This window comes from Bufo gargarizans, chromosome 11 (genome assembly GCF_014858855.1).
Source record: "Bufo gargarizans isolate SCDJY-AF-19 chromosome 11, ASM1485885v1, whole genome shotgun sequence".
Lineage (NCBI taxonomy): Eukaryota > Metazoa > Chordata > Amphibia > Anura > Bufonidae > Bufo > Bufo gargarizans.
Window position 1 is genome coordinate 79,093,554 of NC_058090.1, and position 26,325 is coordinate 79,119,878.

Sequence of the window (26,325 nt, forward strand, 5' to 3'; positions counted from 1 at the left end):
AAAGGAGGACATTGTCGCAGGACAAATAGTGTGACAACGTGGAGGCGGAAGGAGCGTCATCTGGCCAAGTTTCTGGTGTGGCTATGCAGGAACCACATTCACCCAGTGGGCCGTAAAAGACATGTATTGTCCCTGACCGTAGTTACAGCTCCACACATTGGTGCTACCGTGCACTATGGCAGACACAGACAGGCTCAAGGACTGGCCCAATTTCTGTTCTACATACTGACGGCTTGGGACTCTCCACCTCTGCTCGGCACAGGACATCAGTTCTATGAAAGGTGCAGAGTCCACCACTTGGAAAGGGAGGGACTGCAGCCCCAGCAACTTGGCCAGGAGCACGTTCAGCTTCTGCGCCATTGGATGCATGCATGCACACTGCTGTCTCTTGGCAATCACTTCAGTGATTGATTGCTGGCAGAATGACTGAAGAGGAGTAGAAGGAGGAGAAGCAGGAGCTTCAGGTCCAGCAGATGATGGGACAGACAGACAGCTCCCTTCTGCTGAGCCGGTGGAGCCTTGACTGCCTGCAATAGAGGGCGTGCCACTAGGTGATGCAGCAGTGGCTTTGGCAGGCTGGACCACCACATCAGAGCCACGATTATCCCAGGCGACTTTATGGTGTCGCTGCATATGTTGTCACAGGGCAGTGGTGCCAGCATTGGCCCCCTGGCGACGTCTCACCTTCTGCTCACAGATTCGACATATGGCCATGTTTACCTCCTCCGGAGTCTTGACAAAAAACTGCCACACCGCCGATTAGCTGATTTTCCCGCCAACACTCCAAACTAACTGACTGCTAGTGCCGCTGCTTGCATGAACCCGTTCACGACTCCTTTCCGGGCAGTTAGGCTGCTGCGAAGCGGGTGGTCTACCCCGGGCCCGTTTGGCTGCCGACCTCCCACTGCTGCCACCCTGCTGACTCCCAGCCATGCTCCCACGTTGCTTGCTCAGCCGCTTCCTTGTGGGCAAGCTGCCACCCTCTCCTCCTGATGATGATGAACACCCAGCCCCCAAGTGCGATTGGCTCCATTATCATCGAGTAGTGTGCAAAGCACTGTTGTCCTCCTCAACGCTCTCTGGGTCAGGAGCTGACCACTCACAACACCAACTCTCACACCACTCTCCTCATCACTACATGCCTGCCTAGCGGCGGAAGCGGCGGATGTTCCTCCATGGTAACATTTCATTCTTTGTGTTTTATTAGTTTAAGCAGACTGTGATTGTCTATTGTTGTGACTTAGATAAAGATCAGATTACATTTCATAACCAATTTGTGCAGAAATCCATATCCTTCCAAAGGGTTCACATACTTTTTCTTGCAACTGTATTTGTGTGTTGCCTTTCCCTGTTTGTCATTAGGCCTGAGGGAGTCTCCTGTTCATCCTTCCCTTTGGAGGAACAGGTAGACTCAGTCCTGACATTAGTTCCAGGGTCCTATAGGGGGAGATAGGATTCTAGGTATCCGGTGTATGAACTTGCCTACCTTTGGGGCCTATTCATACTAGCAGTTTGTCAGGACTGGAGTTAGAGTTTTCTCTAGCAGGTGTCCTTTTTCCTTCCCTAGTTTCCAGGCCTTATTCAGGTATCACATTTTCCATCCTATGCTCATTGTGGTGTTTCCCTCCCACACAGGAGCCTTGCAATTTTTGGTTGAGTATCTGATGTTATCTGTATAATGGAATTTTTTGGAGTTGTGGCAATGCTGGCCCATGCCCAGTGCTGCCCTGCATCTCTTAATCTACTATTCATCTTGCCTGCTGTGTGGACCCGTGTGCTCTCCTCTGCAGCAAGTCTGGATGCCAATGTTCCATGTGCCCACTAAATCCCCACTCCTCTGCTGCAGGCCACAGCCTGTGCTTTCTTTTTAGGTCCTCTGCCCTAGGGAGCACCCACTCCAGGCTCTTAATAGGACAGCGTGCTTGCACCCTTACTATTCCCTTCTTATTGCAGGTAACTTTGGGTTGTTTAAGTTGCCCTCCACCAGAGGAGAATGCCTAAAATTTAGGTTCCTAGATCGCAATTTTTCCAGTGAAGGTGTGCTTAACTGTTTGCCTGCCCCAAGTCATACAGGTTAGTTGACACTGTGGGTCCACACCCATTGCCTGTTACAGGTGCATTTGAAATGTCATGGCTTAATCAGTCTCCTCAATGGTAAATTAAACAGAACAATTATATACTTTTGTTTACTCAAAGTAGTCATTGAGTTTTAAAAAGCATTTATTGCCTCCCTTTAGGGCTGGGGAGGTACTGGTGTCATCAATTCATTGATATGTGAAGAATAGACGTGAGCTGGTAAAGATTTCCCTGCACTTGTTTATCATTCATTTCATAGTGAATAGACTGTTTAGATCAGTGTGGAAAAACAGGATTAGTTTCCTGACTACAAGGAAGCTTTTTTCCCCTGGCCACGTTCTATAAAATTCGAGCATGCACATTCAGGCATGAGGACACATTCTGTTTTGTAATATGCGGTTTCAATTTATCCAGACTTTTATATATAGAACTTTAGTTAGAGTTGATATTGTTAATTAAATGAATCATTTTTGATGATACACCTTTTTTGTATGATATATAACTTTTTAAAATCATGGTCAACAGACAAAATGGCATCTAAGGTGTTGTTTAGAGTCAGTGACCCATCAAAAGTCCCCTATTCTGTCATATGTCTTGATGAAGGTCTCCTTGTCTGCCATCTTTGGTCAATTATTAGGCAAGTCCGAGGCAGTACCTAATACAATGTCAAACTGACAGCCATAATACCATGCAAAATCAGTATTGAAGTGCTAAAGAGGTTTGTTTCAGGTTGGCAACATTTTTCAAAAGGTTTGAATTGGACCTGAACCATTGTGGGCCAAACTAGATTGGCTACAATTGCTCAGAAATTTGCATTTTACACCTTCTAGTCTCCTAGGAGTCTGAATATTTAGAAAAATGTGTTATTTATTTTTGTTCATTTTTATTTATTTTTAAAGATGTTTGCTTCCCCCTATCCCTAAGCTCTTGAACGCAATAACAGCAATAGTAAATCATGTCCAAGTGATCCTCATATACATAGCTATGGGTAAAGACTTGTTTGACTGCATTAACAAACACATTTTGGTAGCTTGTTGGGGGATCAAGTATCCAAAAATTCTGGATGGGGTCAGAATGTTGGCTCATATGATACACACAAGAGATGTCTGAAAAAAAAGTGGCTTGTTATGAACAAGCCTATTAATGTCTTACTTTTAATTGAGAGCAGCAGCAGTGCAGGGTGGATTTGGAAAGGGTAGGGTAATAAGAGGCACAAGGCCGCAATGGTAGTGGCAGCAGAAGCATCATTTCATGGAACATACAAAGCAGTAGGTTGCTTATCTATGAGTAGTACTAATATTAGTAGTAGTACTAGCAGATGCATAGCATTAATAATGTTGGTAGTAGCAGATTAGCAGCGTGGAACAGCAGCTAAAGTTACAGCAGCAGCCTTAAGCCCCTTTCAGACGAGCGAGTTTTCCCCACGGATGTGATGCATTGAAGTGAAGACATAGCAACCGCACTGAATCCTAACCCATTCATTTCAAAGGGTTTGTGCACATAAGCATTGCTTTTCATGCATCATTTCTGCGTCACCTGAGAATCGAAGCATGGTTTATATTCTTTGTTTTATACCCAGCCATCGCTCCATAACAGTGATAGGGGCTTCAGTGAAAAATGCATTCCATCTGAATGTAATCCGGATACAGTCCGGGTGCAATGCATTTTTCATTGATGGTTGCTAGGAGATGTTGTGTGTAAACCTTACATTTTTTTCACGTGCATGAAAAACGCATGCATCCAAACTGATTGCACTGGCATGGAAAAAACTGAAACACTGTACGCAATTGCTAACAACACTCACTAAACTTGCTTGCGAAATCGCGTCAGTTTTAATAAATCCTGAGACATTCCACAATGCTCGTGGGAAAGGGACCTTATGTAACATGCTGGTAGGCAGGTAGTAGCAGCTTCAGATGTATGGAATATGTTGGTAGGCAGGCAGCAGATGTGGTATGATGGAGGCAGTAGAAGCTGTATGAGACATGATGGTAAGCATGTACCAGGATAGGCATGAAGGCAGCAGCGGCATGAGGATGGTATCAGATGTACAGAACATGTTGGTAGGTGGAATGAAGACGACAGCAAGATGATGGAGGCATCAGCAGCCATACAGAACATGATAGTAGGCAGCCAACATAATGTTAGGCAGTACAGAATGCAGTGGCCAGGTGGGACATGGTCAGCAAGGCCAGATCTAGTAATCTGCCTGAGCTGGAGGAGTGTAAAAATCCTCTTGAATCCAGGCTTAGTTTATGTTGAGAATAGTGATGTTTTGGTCACTGGTGAAGGACAACGGTCCGTTTGCGTGCCGCTACGCATCCTGCAGCACTGAAAACCCTCTCTGGGATGACACTGGAGGATAACCAAGAAAGAAGGAAGAGCTGTGCTATGCCAGTTCAGGCCACTGTTTCCGTCTGCCTGCCAGAAATACATGGGGTCAGGGAACAGTGTATGCACTGGAGACAGGCCAGTGTGTAGTTAGGCCTTAAATATGGAGCTGAGACAAGAGGTCTCAACTTGTTGACTAGCCTCAGCCTGGTGTGGCACAGGAAAAAAAAAAAATCTACGTATGTTGAGAATACTGAACAGACTGCTAATTCTTGATGGAGAAAAGTTTTTTCATGGCCAAACTTGGCAGTTATAGAGGTCTTACAATAAAGCGGAGGACAAGGACGAGGAGGAATATTAGCATGAGTAGAAGAAACTAATGATGATGAGGACAAGGGCATTGTATTGCTTGTGGATGCTGGTTGGCTGCCAGACAGTGGAACAGGAGAAGGAGGACAGACTTGTTCTCAATTGGAATGCTGGTCAGTTTGCTGCAATTTGTGGCAATAGAGCTGTTATCTGTGATTTTGTTGGCATGAATACAGCCTATTTTATTCCTGCAGATCTTGGACTCTACCTTGTGGAGAAAAACGCTATATGGAAGTTACTCACACAGAAATATAAGCAATTGAACTTATCCTAGCTATGGCATGTTTTGGGCCTAACGAGTCCACAGTGTCAGTGGTATCAACGGATCCTGAAGCAGACATTGGCCTGGCTGTTCTTTGGAAGGTACAGTACAGACCAAAAGTTTGGACACACCTTCTCATTCAAAGAGTTTTCTTTATTTTCATGACTATGAAAATTGTAGATTCACACTGAAGGCATCAAAACTATGAATTAACACATGTGGAATTATATACAAAACAAAAATGTGTGAAACAACTGAAAATATGTCATATTGTAGGTTCTTCAAAGTAGCCACCTTTTGCTTTGATTACTGCTTTGCACACTCTTGGCATTCTCTTGATGAGCTTTAAGAGGTAGTCACCTGAAATGGTTTTCACTTCACAGGTGTGCCCTGTCAGGTGGGATTTATTGCCTCATAAATGGGGTTGGGACCATCAGTTGCGTTGTGGAGAAGTCAGGTGGATACACAGCTGATAGTCCTACTGAATAGACTGTTAGAATTTGTATTATGGCAAGAAAAATGCAGCTAAGTAAAGAAAAACGAGTGGCCATCATTACTTTAAGAAATGTCAGTCCGAAAACTTTGAAAGTGTCCCCAAGTGCAGTCACAAAAACCATCAAGCGCTACAAACAAACTGGCTCAAATGCGGACCGCCCCAGGAAAGGAAGACCAAGAGTCACCTCTGCTGCGGAGGATAAGTTCATCCGAGTCACCAGCCTCAGAAATCGCAGGTTAACAGCAGCTCAGATTAGAGACCAGGTCAATGCCACACAGAGTTCTAGCAGCAGACACATCTCTAGAACAACTGTTAAGAGGAGACTGTGTGAATCAGGCCTTCATGGTAGAATATCTGCAAGGAAACCACTGCTAAGGACAGGCAACAAGCAGAAGAGACTTGTTTGGGCTAAAGAACACAAGGAATGGACATTAGACCAGTGGAAATCTGTGCTTTGGTCTGATGAGTCCAAATTTGAGATCTTTGGTTCCAACCACCATGTCTTTGTGCGACGCAGAAAAGGTGAACGGGTGGACTCTACATGCCTGGTTCCCACCGTGAAGCATGGAGAAGGAGGCGTGATGGTGTGGGGGTGCTTTGCTGGTGACACTGTTGGGGATTTATTCAAAATTGAAGGCATACTGAACCAGCATTGCTACCACAGCATCTTGCAGCGGCATGCTATTCCATCTGGTTTGCGTTTAGTTGGACAATGACCCCAAACACACCTCCAGGCTGTGTAAGGGCTATTTGACCATGAAGGAGAGTGATGGGGTGCTGCGCCAGATGACCTGGCCTCCACAGTCACCGGACCTGAACCCAATCGAGATGGTTTGGGGTGAGCTGGACCGCAGAGTGAAGTCAAAAGGGCCAACAAGTGTTAAGCATCTCTGGGAACTCCTTCAAGACTGTTGGAAGACCATTTCAGGTGACTACCTCTTGAAGCTCATCAAGAGAATGCCAGGAGTGTGCAAAGCAGTAATCAAAGCAAAAGGTGGCTACTTTGAAGAACCTAGAATATGACATATTTTCAGTTGTTTCACACTTTTTTGTTATGTATATAATTCCACATGTGTTAATTCATAGTTTTGATGCCTTCAGTGTGAATCTACAGTTTTCATAGTCATGAAAATAAAGAAAACTCTTTGAATGAGAAGCTGTGTCCAAACTTTTGGTCTGTACTGTACATTGGGTCTACACTTTATTGTTGCTGCTGTCACCATCTCCCTCCCCCTCTGATGTTGTCTCCTTAGCACCTCTATCCAACGCCCAGGTCTTGTCCAGCACACATTCGGAGTCCACACCCTCCCTGACATTTTTATTAGACTGTGAGATATCATGATGGGCTCTTTTTGGCCCCCTCCCCTGCTATGAATTTTCCCTGACTGCCACTGTCGCTGCCTATAACACCAATGTTGTGGCTAAAGGTGCCACTATAACCACTGTCAACACAGCTATGCATGGGGTCCCTAGCCTCCTCCTGAACTTCTTTCTCACTGCAGCGTAAATTATGACTTCTCAAAGACAAGTCATTAGCAGGGAAACTCTCTTGACTGTCTGCTGTAGAGCGTGGTGCGGTTTATTTGTTACTTACTAGGAAAAAGGTTGGAGCCCCACAAGGAAGGGGTAATGTTGTACTTTTCCCAAACCAACAGGGACAACTGTGGACTATTACTACTACTTATGCGGCTACTACCAACATTATGGCCCTAGGTCTTTCATTTGGAATCCTTCCGTATTCCTGACCGTTTTTGGGCCTAAGTGTATGCAGTCACACAAAGTATGGAGCTGTTTAAAAATCTGTTTTCTGGAACTTAAAGACAGGGAAGTGTAGTACAAATTCCAGATTCAGGAAAATGCTCTCTCTAGTGTAAAATAAAAGTTGTCAGCCTACTATGTGATTATTTTCCCCTCATCATCACACCAACACTTGAACTGCTTGTAGAGGCACCAACACAGATTTCGAACTAGTACATCACGTTATCACTTATGACTCAAAATGAAAATATAAATGAGGAATTTTTTTATTTATTCTTTTAAGGTTTGACACACATACACAAAATTATCAATGGGATAACAATTACACCATGAAGACTTACTGGAATAGCTGAACAAATTGAAAAACATCTCCTTGGTAGTCACCTGGTGGTCACACACACAGATGATTCTAAACCTGTTATGGGCTTCAGGCTGTTATTTTGACCATTACAGATATGTTTTGTTCTGCTTTGTGATTGGTAGAGGTCTAAAATTTACAGGTATATAAGGCATATACATTGAGCACTAATCTAGACAAGAAAACAATCTTCCAATACTGTAGCTATCTGTCAGTAACATGGCTGAGAAGATTTCTCTTCTTCTCCTGCTTTCTGTGGTGGGATCCGTGACGAGTGTTCCTCTATCTCCATCATTACAGGTAAGGTCATTTCTCATGTCTCCAGTAAAATTAGTGTCTTCTCAGATGTCCTGACAGTCTCTGCACATGTTAGAAGGACAGAAGAAACTTATTTTACTGTCCCATTCCTATGGAAGGATTTAGCAGAAATCTATGAATTGCTGTCAAATTAACCCCAATCAGATTGTATTCTTTTTATACTATTATATTAATGAAGCTATATATTTTTCATGATTGGAATTGTAGTGTGACTAATGACTGCATGTGTTTCTTCTCTAGCTGTCCATACCTGGATTAAATGAATATGGTAAGAGCTCCTCAGCGTTATTTGGGCTATACTTCAGTGTCTGTACCACTATTCTTCAAGTGTGTCTATAGTGTCTGGTATTAGTTTAATTAAAATCATACTTATTTTTCTAGTAAATTCTTAAAACATAGTCAGGCATTTCTTATAAAATAAAACAAAACAGATTGCCTAACCCTGAGAAATTGTTATTTTCTTTTGTATGAAGATAAGGTTTTTGGTGCACTTTGGGCGGAGCCTTTCAGTTCAGTGCATTATTGCTACATCAGTAATGCCTCCCAGTGTTGCCTTCTCTAGTCCAATTGACAAGCCCTAACGCTGGGTTCACACCTAGGCGTTTCTCAAACGTGCGTTTCTATGCGCGTTTTTGTCGTGCGTTTTATGCGCGTTTTTTTTAATAGTGAACGCGCGTTTGACGCGCGTTTGGGTGATTGACAGCAGTGTTGTCCAAAGAGTCTATGGCCCAAACGCACGTCAAACGCGCCAAAAAAAGCTCCTGTACTTGTTTGAGCGTCGGGCGTTTTACAGCGCGATCGTACGCGCTGTAAAACGCCCAGGTGTGAACCATTCCCATAGGGAATCATTGGTTTCTCTGTGTTGAGCGTTTTACAGCGCGTAGGAACGCGCTGTAAAACGCTCAGGTGTGAACCCAGCGTAAGACTTCAGAGTGGTTGGCGATGACACAGATTAAGTCAAACGGGCTGAAAGAAGTCGCCTCACCCACAGTGCACCAAAAACTTTAGTTGCATAGAAATTAACTATAGTGTTTTGTTAAAGATTCAGCATCACTCCTGATTCATTCATTTAGGTGTAGCAGGACATAAACAGAGCATGCACAGTATTGTTTTTTTATTCTCAAATTTCACAAAAAAATTATCTTAATTCTGCCCCATGAGAACTTAATTGATTTATTTATTTCTTATTTTATTCATCAAAATACTTCTCATTTCCAATCAACAGAAAATATATTAAATGCAATTAAGAAAATCGCAAAATCAGGCCCAGGTAAGATGAGGTCAAGTTTAGTATATCTGGTAATTAATCATCAATGAAAGCTGAAGTGTCTTATTGTGTATTATAATGTATGACAAAGGGATTGGATGTATAACACTCTTACATTTTGGGATTTATATTTCTATAATTTTTCCCATTTTTCAGTTACGTCTTAAAGTCACAGATGATTTATTTTATTTTTTCTGTGACTTTATTAGTCAATTAACAAATGGGGCAAATAATAGAAAGATAAATCACAGACTGTTAGGAAGTTGAACTTCAAATCCCATTAAAATAAATTGCAATACAGAATAAGAAAATTCTAATTCCAAGGTTTTATTGAGTGATAGTATTCTAATTATTATAAGAATTATAATGAATAGTAACATTCTAATTATAACGAATAGTATTATTATACATTGCTGATAAATACATGACATGATTCCTTCATTATATAAATGCTTTTAGTTACAGATTCTAAGGCATCAGAAGAACCTGAAGGAACCTTTGCCAAGATAATCAAGGTCAACAAAGGTAACAGCTTATTTTCCATGGTCAATAAAAGTCATGAGTTATAGACATTACGCATTTACATTAAGAAATAATTTTAGAATGTTTTTTTAAAGAAAACCCACTAATATAATTAGTTTGTTGTTCATGTGCTTAAAGGGAATGTCTACCAATTACAAGGGATTAGTTCCATAAATAGATAATTAATGTTATACATCAATCAATTTTGCACTGACCCCTGCGATAGCCATGCCCATAACTTAGCTGTCATTCAAACTATGGCTTGGCCAACAGCTATCCATTTAAACTCATCCATTCCTGTGATCTCTTAGCTATACAAATATTTTAGCATACTAATGGTCTACTAACATCATTCCTAGAATACAAAAGGTAGTTGTAAATAGTATTGTACATACATAGACCGAGTCACTGTCACAAGTGGGGTACCACAGGGCTTAGCATTGGAGAGATCAACATTAACATCAGGGTATCACAGGGGTTAGTATTGGAGAGATCAACATTAACATCAGGATACCACAGAGGTTGGTATTGTAGAGGTTACTATTATTATATGGGTACCAAAGGCATTAGTATTGTAGAGGTCACTATTACTATATGGGTACCACAGGGGTTAGTATTGGAGAGGTCACTATTATTATATGGGTACCACAGGGGTTAGTATTGTAGTGGTCACTATTACTATATGGGTACCACAGGGGTTAGTATTGGAGAGGTCACTATTATTATATGGGTACCACAGGGGTTAGTATTGGAGAGGTCACTATTACTATATGGGTACCACAGGGGTATCACAGGGGATAGATTCAGGTCCTATTCTTTTTATTATATTTATATAAGATCTCATAGAGGAACTGCATAGTAAAACATCAATTGTTATAGATGATAACTAAGTGTGTAAAGTAATTATAATGTATGAGGACACTATACTGCTACAGATGAATCTGGAAGATAAGTAATAGGATTAGGCAGAGATGGAATAAAAGAGATTTAACATTGATAAATGTACGGTTATGCAGATGGAAAGGCAAAATACAAGTCACCAGTACATACTAACTAGGAGAATACTTTTTAAAACTGATACAGAACCGTAAGAAGGTTTTTGGCACTTTAATATTGATTACCTATCCTCGTGGGTTTAACACACAATAAGCCTGCGATAGCTGCAGTGGATATGGTATTGGGAGGTATTGATGGAACTACAGAGCACCAGCCATTGTTGTAGAGCATGGATCTGGTCACTGTAGACCCAGGGCTGAACCTAGCATTTCCGTTGCCTGAGGCGAAAACTGAAACGGGGCCCCCCTAATGCCAATTTGTTAACCTAACCCATTTGCCACAATGAAAGCGATTGAGGCCCATGTCCCCTCCGCTGCCCCCCTCTTGCCCCTACCTGGTGCTGCCTGAGGTCTCACCTGGCAATAATGGTGGTGCATCCCTATGTAAACCTGCTACAACTTCAAGTGAATGTATCACCTGGATGGGTTCTACAACCTGATAAAATGAAATATTCCTATGTCACTTATGTAAAATGCAATGGGACCACACAAACCTTAAGTTTCCAAACAAATCATTACAGAAACACTAACTAAACAGGAAATAGTTTGGCTCTGAAGCCGACAGAATTCTAAATATAGCTATGAAGAATAATTTAGGCTGTAATTTACGATCATCACAAAGTATCCACCTAAGATGATTGCAAAACAGTCTTCCAAAGTAAATTGGTTGCTTTTATTATCATATATATATATATATATATATATATATATATATTATGTTTAACTATATTGTATATTAAAAACATGAAGAGAATATTAATAGACCTAATTGAGAATATGTTGAGAGAATATCTCTCTATGGAGTAGTTTTTAGAAACTAAACATATAACGGAATCAGATCTGCAGCACTAGTATAAATGATACAAGTTCTTTTATACATTTTCAATCTTACTGTACTTTATAGAAAAAGTTGAACTTTGTGTTCAACCATTGACTCATCTTTCTGTGTTGTCCATGGGTCTAAAAGTCTAGATTAGACAACTAAGTGAACTGGATATTTGATTTGTACAGTAAGGGTAAATACTGCATTTAAAATGTCACCATCTTCTTTATTTAGAAAATGACATAAACTTACATCAAGGTGACATGTTGGAAACAACTGGACGCAGTGCTACGTCCTGCACAGGGTGCTTGTGGCCCAAATCTGCCAATGGGACGGTCAATGTGCCTTATTCGTTTGCCTCCAATTATAGTAAGTTTTTTTTCATGTCATATCTTACTTGGCCGACCAAACTGTTTTATTGTAGATTCATCATTGTATATATACTCTTTTAACCCCAGGTATTGGGAGCCTCAACTTGTTTAAGACATCAATGGAGGAATTTGAAACCCTCACCTGTGTGAGGTTTGTGCCTCGGACAACAGAGAAAGACTACCTCAATATTATGACTTCAAGGGGGTAGGTTCTAGTATTTAGGCTTTTTCAAGTTCAATTTAATAAAAGTGTCTATATAATAATGTAATCTATGATTATTAGTGTGAAACAAGTAAAGAAATGAAATTAATATCTACTATTGTGTGTGAAGCTTGGTGTACCTATACTAACCTAAAAGTGAATTCCATAATGGAGTCTTATTATTTCAGTCTTAGCATTTCCCGGCACGTGGTATTTCACCTTGGGCGCACAATAGCAGTGTTTAAAATATGGTCTTTGATCATGGATTTCAAACATTTCAAGTCTACCTTTTAGATATTAGTAGCTAACAGCAAAGGTAGACTCCAAACATAAAAGTAGAGACCAGATTTCTATTATTTTTGAGTGTCCGCGATGACACACAAGGCATAAAATATATACTATATTAAAGACCCATTGTAGTAAGCCAGCCCAGCTAGTCCATGCACCAGATTGACTGGGTTTTTGGAGGAATGAGTGAGCTCATCCAATTTTCCCCATCCTATTAGATGACTAGATTTAGTCACAGTTATAAATATATTAATGAAGCTAAAGGAAACTGAAACTCACTGCGGACGACCTATGAAGTTGTCAGTAGTAATAATAGAAGTTAACTATGGTTTGCATTTGCACATAGTCATGAATGTATTACACTACAACACGGTTTGTGAGCCTCTGTGTTAAAAGCTGATGAGATGTTACATCCCTCACTAATAGATCAATATTAACCACAATGACACCTAATTGTAGCGCTGTTATAGTGGGAACCAATACGTTTATTTGCTATGAATCAGAATATCAGTAATTACTTTGATGTTTTTCTACATTAATATCAACTTTATTTCTTATGCTTTATTATTCTTTTGACCAATCTGTCGATACTATAACAAATAATAATAATGTTTTATTTATATTCAGATGTGCATCATTTGTGGGCCGGATAGGTGGAGGTCAGATGGTTGCAGTAGACATGGCTGGCTGTATGTACAGAGGAATTGTACAGCATGAGCTAAACCATGCCCTGGGGTTCTACCATGAGCATACAAGGAGTGACCGGGATAACTATGTCACCATCATGTACCAGTACATATCACCAGGTAATTTCCAATTATTATTTTATTTTTGCGTAGCAGATATACATTTTGTGATACATGTGAACAGGGTTGCGGAAACTCCCTTTACCTGCATTGGATGCAGATTTCACATGGAATTAGGTGCAGAATCAATTCTGTAAATGAAATCCAACACACATGGACAAAGCCTTATAGAGATTCTTTGTCTTGTAGGTCAAGTTATAAATTTTAATAAACAAAACACCAACAACCTTGGGCTTGAGTATGACTATAAATCAGTGATGCATTATGACAGGTAAGGTCATTAGCTCATTACTTGCTGGTAAAATTAATAATACATGGCAACTATAAAGACTAAAGTAAAATTCTGGAATATCCTTTTCTATAATGTATGATACAGTAACATGTTGATGTTTCTACCTTTATTTTTTCTTTTATTTGGACAGTTTCGCTTTCTCAAACACATCAGGACAACCCACCATTGTGACCATACCGGTCCTAAACATCCCAATTGGGCAAATAAATGGACTGAGTGTTCTAGATGTCTCTAAAATCAACCGGTTGTATCAATGCAGTAAGCTTTTGCAGGTCTACAGATTTCAAAAAGTTACATACAAGAGCCATCACAGTCATTGATTAAGTTGTAGTTTCCCCTTTCAGATGCCTGTGCTTATTTACTTAATGAAAAGAATGGAAGTCTAACCTCTGCCAACTACCCATCAGCCTACCCCAATAATGCTAGCTGTGTTTGGCTGATCAGAACACCATCAGATCAGGTACCGTAGTGAAAAGGCACAACTATTGACAAAGAACCAGAGCTCCTTATTTTTTTACATTAGACCATTTTTCCTTTAAATATTCAATGTCTAGTATACCAGGAAGGAGATGTTATACCATGGTAAATTGTCGTCTACAGTCTGGAATAATCATTGATGTTAAGTTACAAACATAGAATGAATTATCCAACAGTTATTAGTAGAGATGAGGGTATTGATAATAACAAATTTCCCAGAACATCTGTGTTCAGGAGAATAGAAATATTTTCTAATTTTGGATGGCTCGGTCAAAATGGTGGCCATCATTGTACAGGACAGAAGACAGAGAAAAACTATATCTACTCTCAAAATAGAATACATTTCTTAATAAAAAAAATAAAAAACAGCAGTATGCTTGTTATTACTGGCTAACATCCATTTACCCAAAGTCTTGTATGTCACCATCAATTTGACATTTCTAATGCTGTCTTGGCCTTCAAGAGCTTGAAAGAGATTTGATACAGTCTTAGAAGACCACAGAGTGTTATTCACAACTTTTAATGGCATATGAGGCACTTTGGAGTCGGTTTGATTCTATTTTATTAGGATCTGAAATTAATAATTTGTGTGAACAGAGCACCAAATTTTATTAAATTAGCAGCTATTGTCCTTTTATGAGTAGTTTTACCATCAACTAATCCTATGTCATTATTTGTATCTATAGATGTGTTTAATTTTTTGGACCCCTCACTATAAAATTAGTTTTCCAACTTTCATGATGTTTGTGTTTCTTTACCTCGATGTTCTAACAACCTTCAGCATTCTAGCTACTGTGAACCTTCAACTCCCAGCATGCAAAAATGTTTGGCTGTTCCTACAACTCCCATAGAAGTGACTGGGACTTTCTGGGAGTTGTAGTTTCAGAACATCTGGCGTGCCGGAAGTTTCTGATCCCTGCTTTAACACGTTAAAGTTTCATTGCTTTGACAAATCAACAGACATTGGGTCATTGTGGTCTATCTACAATTAGGTTAAGTAGCTCTTCATTATTAATATTGGTGCTGACTCACAGCAACTGGTTTGATTGTCCTTTCCTTTCACTATTTGTTTAGGTTACATTGAACTTTGTTGCCTTTGATGTCCAGTCGTCACCCAATTGTATATCTGACTATATTAGGATTTATGATGGTCCCACTAAGAAAGATCCCCTGTTGTTGGACAGAACTTGTGGGACTGGGTTGATTCCTCAAATTATTGCCTCTACTAACCAGTTACTGGTTGAGTTTTCCAGTGACAGCAGTGTTGCTGGAGTAGGCTTTAAAGCCACATACAGCACAGGTACACTATTACTTTCTAGAGTTTATAGTTTAACTTGGTATATTGTTTTTAACTTTTTCCATGCCACAAGCTATATTAAGCCAAATTCATGCAGCTATCACTAAGTAATCATATAGAACTTCTTCCTGTTCTTTGAAGATCATTTTTTAGCAGTCAACTCATTATTACCCACGCATGACTACAATGACACTTATCTATGAATACTTCGAGATACACAATTTACAATATGTGATGGTTACAAGTAGCATTTATGGACCCACTGAACCTAATAACATCTAAAAAAGTATCTCTAAAATCTTAGAGTACCATTGTAAGGTTTTAGCTACAAAGTATTTTTTATGGGGCTCAGATTTTCTGAAAAAGGTTCCAAATTCTCAACAGCTAAAATCAAATATAGTTTTACATTTATTTCTCTTTTTATTCTTTAGACTACGATTTTAAACGGAATGGACAACAAATATAAAATAAGTTGTGTATGAATATTCTACTTCAATAACGATATTAAATGATATTTTCCACAGTGCAATGTGGAGGAGCGTTCTATGCACCGGAAAGAAACTTTACATCCCCTGGTTACCCCAATTCCTACCGCCCAAACATGAATTGCATCTACACCATTACAGCTCCTGTTGGAAAGAAGGTAAAGTATTTTTTTCAACTTGTCCAAAGCTTCCCCTAAAATATATATTTTTTATTTTTTCAGTTATCCTATAATTTCCCTCTCAATTTTTTATCTATATTTAGAAAAACATATCAGTGTCACAATTTTACGAAATATTTCCACATAATTTTTACTAAATACAGAAATGAAAATTTTATAAATAAAAATGATATGGAAAATGTTGGAGTCGGATCACCTTGTGATATGATATTACAATGCACACTTTTGCTCTTTATAGATTTCCTTCAAGGTTGCTGATTTTCAGACAGAGGCTAGTCAGTACTGCATCTATGACTATTTAGAGATCCAGGATGGGTCCAACTGGAAGGGTCCATTCTGTGGGAACTATAAAATCCCTTCCTTTACCTCTCAAGGCAATTCACTGTGGCTGAGATTTGTTAGTGATGGCAGCAATCAGTTTAGAGGCTTCCAGGCATCATATAAATTTGGTGAGTACTAAAGCCTCGTATTTATATTTTCTTAACAATTCACAGGACATTATACCTATAGGTGGACTATAAGAATGCCTTCACATGCTGCAGATTGAAAAAACAACTTCATGCCCCTGTATAGAGTTTACATTTTATTTAAATGAATTGAACAGATTTTTAGTCTGCAACAAAATCTGCAGAATTTCAAGGTGCTTTAAAAGTACAGTCATGCAATCAACATAATGTTATCTTGAGGAAAGACCAAGATATAGTCAACTTGCATGATATGTTATATAGTTCTTTTTAGAATAAACTATAGAGGATGTTCTCTTTGGACAATGTCTACTTGTTAGAAGTTTCATTTGTTAAGATGCAGATGACAAAACATTCCTCTACAATTAGCTATAATCAGTAGGGAAACCTAACAGTAAGTGTTTAGTTTCTCTGTAGTGCCACCATAGACAGTATCAGATTGGTCCAGAGGAAATGTCAGTTGGCCCGAGCTCTCATACTATAACGGGCCCCAAAATCCATTGAAAGTCCATTGTCTGCTTTTAGCGACAGTATATTCACACTAGGGTCTACTTACTTGAATCAAAACCTATTTGACTTTATTGATGTTATGAGGGTTTGGCCCTAAGAATGGTTTTCCTTGGTCAGCTCAAGGGGTCCTAGTCCAACCCTGACCATAGGACATATTGAGCATTACACAATACCCATTAACTCTAGGGCTTGTATGTTTAATGAAAGATAAAACAGATCCCCCAGACATACGGATGTTTTTGCAAAAGCTCCCCATGATGGTAAAGAATTGAGAATCCTGCACAGAGGATCCTTCTTTGTTCTACAATTCACTAAAATCTATATGAATACAGACATGGATGGCTTCTTTAAAATATATATATTTTTTGCCTATCCTTTGTTAGGGTTCTTCCATTAGGCAACCTCTGTCCACACATGCAAGAATTGATGCTATGCAAGTTGCTCAACGCTGCCTTCTTAACAACCCGAGACACACCTAGTAGGGAATAAATGATCGCTACTATGATTGTTTGCCCCATTAAGTTTTCACATTGTTGGCAGCACATCCCCAGTTTATACACGACCATGTGCTGCCAAGTACTGTACGTGAAAGATGTGATCACCCTACAAGCAATATTTTTTTATTCCTGATAATCGGCCTGTGTAGAGGTCCCAGGACTTCAGGCAGTAAGCGTATTTTGATTGAATATAGTGGGATTTCTGTGTAATAACTAAATCCAGAAAAAGATGATATTTGAACTGGTTTTCTACTGGCTAATAGATGAGAGTCCTTATGGCATCCCATTCCTCTTTTATGTCTGATTTTTTAAACTATTCTTTATATAATCAGACAAACCCCATTGTGCTATAAATAAAAAATAACTTCTCATTTTTTTATCACTTCATTGCTTTTCTATCGGTAATATGAATACAGTGGATTGAATTTGACATTTTTATTTGTTTTTCTTAATCCATGTCTTTTTCTCTGCAGTGTAACTGGGGATCGTCAGACACCGGAATACAGAGCAGTGTTACTAGTTTACTCTACCTCCTCACTGAAGATATATCTAAGTGATGTTCTCGACTTTCTTTTACTTTAGAAAACTGTACTTAATGGTAGTGTATAGACAATACATATGACTTCTCTGTCCATTATATACATGCCTTCTAAAAAAAAGTCATGCTAATAAAGTTTCTAATTGCATCATCTATAATGGTGAATATACAGTTATTTTAAGTGTACTAATACTGTATGTGTGATATTAGAGATGAGCGAATTTCTCACAAATTCGATTCGGTCAGTTCGCCGAAGTTCTCCAAAAATATTTGATTTGATCCGAATTTGTTTGCGTCAAATCTATTTAAAAACAGCTATTTCCTGGCTGCAGAGAGCCTGTATAGTGGTGTAAAACACTGTTCCTTGCAGAAATACGTATATGGAGTCTGCTGTGGTAGTGAAACAATACTGTGAGTTAGTATGACACGCAGGTGACAGGCATCGCTCTTAGAATCACTGCACACTTCATGGGGCCAAAACTGACCAAATAACTCAAGTGTGAACTCAGCCTTACAGGTCAATGTTAGTGCCAGGTATAAAGAAAAGTGCAGAGGCCCAAGATCCTGCTATAGTGTGAAAAGGCGCACTCATTTTACACCGCCGTCTGCTGATTCCACGTAGATTTCTACAGAGCCTGTTCTATTAAACATTTATGCAAGTCGAGCCCCCGACAGAGTGGAGTGGGTGTCAGCAGTAAATTTGTGTTGACGTCACTGATTATTTTGCCCTTCCTCTGATCCGCCAGAACAATAACTCCAAAAAAAAGGATACTGTCTGTGGAGCATCCACCTTCACTCGGTCAGAATGTGGTCAGTAATCCATCAATATTGCAAATGCCAAAAACAGGAGTGGGTCTAAAAAAGAGATGACACGTAAATGGAATATTTTCATGTCTTCTGTGTTTTGTACCCACTCCTGCTTTTGGCTACCAAATCATAAGCCAATTCTGATGCAAAATACGGACCATGTCATACAGGCCTTACAGCTGCTACATAAACAGGATCTGTTGTGTGTCTCATTGTTCCATCCTTCTGACAGATCAGGGTGAGGTGGCAGCAGCCTGAGGAGACCATAGAGTCATGCAGTAACAGAGTGTGGAGGTGGCAGAAGCATGAGGTAACCCCAGAGTGGCCCAGTGACATAGTGGTGAGCTGGCAGCAGCATGAAGAGACCATAGAGAGTGGAGGTGGAAGCAGCATGAGAAAATTACAGAGTGGCCCAGTGACATAGTGGTGAGCTGGCATCAGCATGAGGATACCACAAAGTGGTGAGGTGGCAGCAGCATAAGGAGACCACAGAGTGGCCCAGTGATAGAGTGGTATTAAGGTAGCAGCAGCATATGAGATCAAAGAGTGGCCCAATGTCAGAGTGTTGAGATGGCAGCAGCATGAGGAGACCACAGAGTGGTGAGGTGGCAGCAGCATGAGAAGACTACAGAGTGGCCCAGTGAAAATATGGTGAGCTGGCAGCCGCATGAAGAGTAGAGATGGATTTGCGGTTCGCCCGGCAGTCGTTTGGCAGCGAACTTTGCTCACTCGCGGTTCGCAGAACAAGCGAACATATGGCGATGTCCGCCGGCGCCATATTCTTTTGCATTGTACCAAACTTTGACCCATGACACATCCATCAGGTGGGACAGGACAGCCATTTGAGACGATTCAGCACATGGACACAACCCCTACCCTATAAATAAACCTGATCTGGCAGCCATTTTACATTCAGTTTTTTGTTATTATAGGGAGAGGTTGCTATGTGCAACAGGGACAGACTGAAAAGTATTTTTGAGGACTAGAATAGGTGTGCTATAGAAAGGTGTTATATACTGAGGGTTGTGATAGAAAGTATATTTTATTAAGTGTTTTTGAGGACTGGTATAGGTGTGCTATAGAAAGGTGTGATATACTGAGGGGTGTAATAGAAGGTATATTATAGTGCATTTGTATTGTGCAGGAGTGGGGTTCAGTTCTGCTAAGATACGATATACCTGATTCCACAAAATACTCATTTAGGAGTTTGATATTCCTAATTTAACAAAATACTGATTGAGGCCTGCGATACACTGGTTACCACCAAATATTGATTGAGGGGTTTGATATACCAGCTTCCAGCAAATACTCATTAAGGGTTTCTAGATACCTGTTTCCACAAAATACTTATAGAGGGGATTGATATACCGGCTTCTACCAAAAATTGATTGAGGACTGCAATACACCAGCTTCCACCAAATATTGATTAAGTGGTTAGATATACCATCTTCAAGCAAATACTCATTAAGGTGTTCTATATACCTATTTCCACAAAATACTGACAGAGGGGATCCATATAATAGCTTCAACTAAATATAGATGGAGGCATGCAATAAACTGGTTCAACCAAATGTTGATTGAGGGGTTTGATGTATCAGCTTCCAGCAAATACTCATTAAGGGGTTGTATATATAAGGGGTTGTATATACCTGTTTCCACAAAATACTGATAGAGAGAATTGATATACCAGCTTCCACCAAATGTAGATTGAGGCCTGCCATACACCGGATTTCAACAAATATTGATTAAGGGGTTTGATATGCCAGCTTCCAGCAAATACACATTAAGGGGTTTATATATGCCAGTTTCTACAAAATATTGAAATAGGGGATTTATATACCGGCTTCCACCAAATATTGATTGAGGCCTGCGATAAACCAGCTTCCACCAAATATTGATTAAGGGGTATGATATACCAGCTTCCAGCACATAGACATTATTAGGCTTTATATACCTGTTTCCACGAAATACTGATAGAGGGGATTCATATACCGGCTCCCACCATTCTCCTTCATGGTCAAATAGCCCTTACACAGCCTGGAGGTGTGTTTGGGGTCATTGTCCTGTTGAAGAATAAATGATGGTCCAACTAAACACAAACCGGATGGAATAGCATGCCGCTGCAAGATGCTGTGGTAGCCATGCTGGTTCAGTATGCCTTCAATTTTGAATAAATCCCCAACAGTGTCACCAGCAAAGCACCCCCACACTATCACACCTCCTCCTCCATGCTTCACGGTGGGAACCAGGCATGTAGAGTCCATCCGTTCACCTTTTCTGCGTCGCACAAAGACACGGTGGTTGGAACCAACGATCTCAAATTTGGACTCATCAGACCAAAGCACAGATTTCCACTTGTCTAATGTCCATTCCTTGTGTTCTTTAGCCCAAACAAGTCTCTTCTGCTTGTTGCCAGTCCTTAGCAGTGGCTTCCTATTAGATATTCTACTATGAAGGCCTGATTCACACAGTCTCCTCTTAACAGTTGTTCTAGAGATGTGTCAGCTGCTAGAACTTTGTGCGGCATTGACCTGGTCTCTAATCTGAGCTGCTGGGAGTACCGAGTGGACTATAAAGGGTGGAGTGGGAGGTCTTGGGATCTTACCACTGAGGAAGGGGTGTAGAACGCCCCGAAACGCGTCTGTGACTGGAAGAAGCGCCCACCTAATCCACTGGATTCTGAGAGAATACATTGCATGGCCATGCGATAAGGAATCTTACTAATACTCCACTAGGACACAGGAGCTGAATACAGGTTCCAACAATTGCCTACCATCCGTACCAGCCAAATTCTTTGTTCCCGCGATACTGTGACGTCAGCGGCTCGAGATTTGTGACGTGAGACGCCGAAGCGGCCGGTACACTTGCTGCTCGTGGCAGGACGGCCCAGCGGAGGACAGTCTGGTAAAACCTTGGAATAAGGTAGGAACCTGAATTGGGCACATAATATCTTTAGCCCTTTGCGGACACATTGAAATAACTGTGGAGAGACTGCTTGATTGAGAGACATCTCTATGCACGTGGACACTTTAATCCGGAGCCACACGAATTTGTATCGGGACACTACATTTGCGGTCTGCGGTTTCATTGCCACCATATAATCCTAGTGGTGGCAAGTGTGAATTGTGATTGATTAATATACAAGGTTTGCGCAACTATCACCCGCCAGTGTGATTTTATGTTGGTACCACCTATCATTTTATGTGATTTTATTATATTTGAGTGTTGTTATGAATTATTAAATATTACTTTCCCCATGGTCCAGATAGTGTGAGTGCTCACTTCTTCTTTTTTGTCATATTGTTTATCAATTTTTGGGTTCGGGCACCCAAGTTGTGAGTTTGCAGCACCCGCCCGTAATTACCTGAGTGTGAACCAACCACCAAATTACTCTATTTCTTATATTACGGCCCGTAATCTGCGGTTGGGCTCCCTTGGATATATTATGGACATCTGGCACCATATGGAAAGTAAGCGGCTGAAAGCTGAGAGCTATAGATTCAATGATTCTAGTCAAAATGGAGCTCCAGCCAATAATACAATGACAGAGAGCTTCAGAAATCTGGAGAACCTGTTACAGAAACAGTTAAGGCAGCATTGGGAGATCCGTTCCCTACAATATTTTGTGGAAGAAACTAAGATCCCAAAAGGTTTATTGATTAATAAGAGTCCCGCACAGGACCTCGTCAGTGATGAATTCACTAGAGAGTGGAACAATTTACTTACCAGTCAATCGATTGCTCTGATGAATTGCATCATTAAAAGGAGAACAGAGATTCTAGGTGATTTGAATATAAAGATTGGGAAACTAAAAGAACATATAGAGAAATTCCCTAAAAACACAGAATTCAGTATGTGGCAAGATAGATTGTGTAAAAGCTTAGATAAGTTAGAAGTTGATATAATTAATAAGAAAAGTAATAAGTATATAGAAGTCTATACTGATAGACGGCAGGATAGATTGGTAGAGACTGAGGGAGAAGGGAACAATTCTCATCAGGAATTGCTGGAATTGGGGAGAGAGGAAGCGACGGATACCTATAATGTACCAGTGAATAACAGGTATGAGGAACTAGCAGGACAGCATTTTTTAGATTTAACCCCGGCACATCACAGGACACGTACGAGGTACAGGGAACAGACACCACCACGGCACAGATCACCGTACAATTTGAGACACAAGAACACCAGATATCAACACCCGACAGGCAAGAATTCACATCCCAATTATCAAACACGGAATCAGTACACACATCATCATTACAACCACACCAATCACCGACAGCACCATCACGTAGAAAAACAAGGAGAAGTAGGAGAAAGGGAGCCAAGACACCGGAGACACTCACAAACCCAGAGATGGGATCGGTAATTAATTTAAGCACTAAAATTCTCACTGCATCACAGATTAATTTATTAAATAAGGGGCTCAAATTTGCTCCGTCCAACACTATAGATAAATTCTCAACTTATATAGGTGTCCAAAAGTTCATTAGGAGCCTTTGCCTCAAAAAATATTTTTTAAAAAATCCCCAAATAAAAAGCTTCCCTGTTAATAAACCCTCAGAGGTATTTAATCATACTTCCTTAAAAAAGAAATCTAAAATGTTCCCATGTAATGAGATCAGCAGAGAAATTGCGACATTCCAAAAATGTGTTGAGGACGATTTGAGGAGAATTAAAATTAGACCCCCTAATAACAATAATTTAACGAAAAGGGAAATCCAGGCCATTAAATTGCTCCAGAAGGACAATAATGTGACCATCCGTCCGGCTGACAAAGGCGGAGCAACAGTTATCTTGGACACCGATCAATATAATACAGAGTGTCTTAGACTGTTGGAGGATCAGAGGACATATGTTAAACTCAGAGACAATCCAATACAAAGGTTTAGTCAGGGGTTGGAGGACCTCTGTAACAAAGGCTTGGAACAGGGTGTTCTCCTTAAACAGGAGTCAGAGTTTATCTTGGGCACAGAGGGAAGGCTACCCACCTTCTACTGTCTGCCCAAGGTACACAAAAGCTTAATTAATCCCCCGGGACGCCCCATAGTGTCCGGGATAGGATCTATTACCTCCAATTTGTCTAAATATATAGACACTCAGCTCCAACCATTAGTGAAGAATATAAAATCCTACCTGAGGGATACAACCCAGGTCATACAAATTTTGGAAGGATTGAATATTGAGCCTGGTTGGATAATGGGGACCCTGGACATCCAATCCCTGTATACGGTCATAGACCACCAGCAGGGGTTGGAGGCAATTGAGCAACAATTGATTAAAAATGGCACATTCAAGGATCCCCAAATCCAACTTATATTGGAAGGTATCCAATACATTTTGGAGCACAATTATTTTTATTTTGAGGGGGAATACTTCTTGCAGAAATGTGGCACCGCCATGGGGACCAGATTCGCCCCAAGTTATGCTAATTTATTTTTGGCAGAATGGGAACATACCAACATTGGGCCCAGACTTGGGGGGGATCTGGTCCTATGGCGGCGCTACATTGATGATATAATTTTTATTTGGAAGAAGGGTGAGACTGAACTATCTGAATTTTTGGAAACCATTAATAACAACGATCGAAATCTGGTGTTCACACCAAATATTAAGGAAGAAACAGAGTTTCTAGACCTGTTAATTAGGAAAGTGGATGATCGTTATCTCTGTAGTACATACCAGAAACCGACGGCTAAGAATGGCTTCATCCTCTTTAGCAGTTGCCACCTACCACGGTGGCTACTGAATGTTCCTCTAGGTCAATTTCGTAGGCTTAAAAGGAATTGTACAGAAGAAGCTAGATTTGAGGAAGAAGCCGTCAAAATGAGACTTCAATTTTTAGAGAAGAAATATCCAACTTCTGTCTTAGATGAATCTCTAAATAAAGTGAGAACTCTTGAAAGAAAGTCATTTTTTGAAATAAAAGGGCCAGTAGTGACATCTGGGGATCCCAAGATTGATATCAAAATGATTCTACCGTTTAGTAGTAATTACAAGAAGATCAAGAGCATCATAACAAAGCATTGGTATCACATATTGAGTGATAGGGTGATTGGCTCACAGCTACCCAATACACCGAAAACAATATATACAAAGGCCACGAATTTAAAACTTAAAATTGCCCCATCAGTAAAAGAGAAAAAATCTACATCTAATATGGGTTCTTTTCTGAATTTAAAGGGGTTCTTCAAATGTGGGAGGTGTATAGGATGTAAAATGAGCCTTCAAGAAAGAAAGACAGACACCGTACACTCAACACACAATGCATTCACTTGGGAGATAAATGATTGTCTCACATGTAATACATCTGGAGTTATTTATCTACTACAGTGTCCGTGTAAACGCCAGTATATCGGTAGAACCAAAAGAACATTAAAGATTAGAATCAGTGAACACATTGCCAATATTAAAAAGGGTTATGCAAAACACTCTGTTTCGAAACATTATGATGAGGTACATAATAGGGACCCGTCTAAATTATTTTTTACAGCGTTAGAGAAAGTCAATAAACACTGGAGAGGTGGGGACTATATAAAGAGGATGTCCAGAGCCGAATCCAAGCATATCTACGAATTTGGCTGCCTATTACCGGCAGGCCTGAATTCGGATCTGGAGATTTTCGGCTTCTTATAAGGTGGGGGTCCCGTCTCCGATGGGGGGTCCCAGAGTTTACCATTTTGGGTTCTGGGGCCTTCCCTCGGAATTGGGGCTCCCACATTAAACACGTCCGTTTTTGATCTTCCCATGCTGCTATCAGTTTCTCCATAAAAACATATATATGATCTCGATCTATGGACTTCTCAGCCGATTATATATGGATGAATTTGTATGATTAGGGACTTATTTATATTTTTACAGTTTTAAGCATATTAATGTTGTCAATGTTTTTATCGATAATATTATGTCATTTTGAATTTTGAATGGGGTATATGTTAATTTCAATATGTTCTTAACTGGATTTGTGATAAAACGCAATGAGGTTGCGAAAAACTGCAGCATTACCGGATTGAAACCGCAATGGAGCATATTTGTCCCAAATCCGGATTTTTGGGAGTACCGAGTGGACTATAAAGGGTGGAGTGGGAGGTCTTGCGCTCTTACCACTGAGGAAGGGGTGTAGAACGCCCCGAAACGCGTCTGGTGACTGGAAGAAGCACCCACCTAATCCACTGGATTCTGAGAGAATACATTGCATGGCCATGCGATAAGGAATCTTACTAATACTCCACTAGGACACAGGAGCTGAATACAGGTTCCAACAATTGCCTACCATCCGTACCAGCCAAATTCTTTGTTCCCGCGATACTGTGACGTCAGCGGCTCGAGATTTGTGACGTGAGACGCCGAAGCGGCCGGTACACTTGCTGCTCGTGGCAGGACGGCCCAGCGGAGGACAGTCTGGTAAAACCTTGGAATAAGGTAGGAACCTGAATTGGGCACATAATATCTTTAGCCCTTTGCGGACACATTG

General features: G+C 40.3%; 1 protein-coding gene across 1 annotated transcript; it reads left to right on the plus strand.

Annotated features, from left to right (window-relative positions):
* The first annotated feature begins 4,073 nt into the window (after positions 1-4,073).
* LOC122921321 (embryonic protein UVS.2-like) lies at positions 4,074-25,767 on the plus strand. Its single transcript, XM_044271298.1, has 14 exons — positions 4,074-4,139; positions 8,209-8,236; positions 9,695-9,760; positions 11,870-12,004; positions 12,094-12,211; positions 13,124-13,302; positions 13,492-13,573; positions 13,725-13,852; positions 13,939-14,054; positions 15,146-15,371; positions 15,893-16,011; positions 16,271-16,481; positions 24,613-24,880; positions 25,713-25,767. The coding sequence occupies exons 1-14, from the start codon at positions 4,074-4,076 to the stop codon at positions 25,765-25,767; spliced, it is 1,797 nt and encodes a 598-aa protein (XP_044127233.1).
* The last annotated feature ends 558 nt before the right edge of the window (positions 25,768-26,325 follow it).

What these genes read in the sequence shown, in the direction of transcription:
- LOC122921321 (XM_044271298.1), top strand. Translation starts at nt 4,074, where the DNA reads ATGTACCAGGATAGGCATGAAGGCAGCAGCGGCATGAGGATGGTATCA. An exon ending in ACCTGGATTAAATGAATATG is followed by an intron (nt 8,237 to 9,694) that starts GTAAGAGCTCCT and finishes AAATGCTTTTAG; the next exon opens with TTACAGATTCTAAGGCATCA. An exon ending in TAAAGCCACATACAGCACAG is followed by an intron (nt 15,372 to 15,892) that starts GTACACTATTAC and finishes TATTTTCCACAG; the next exon opens with TGCAATGTGGAGGAGCGTTC.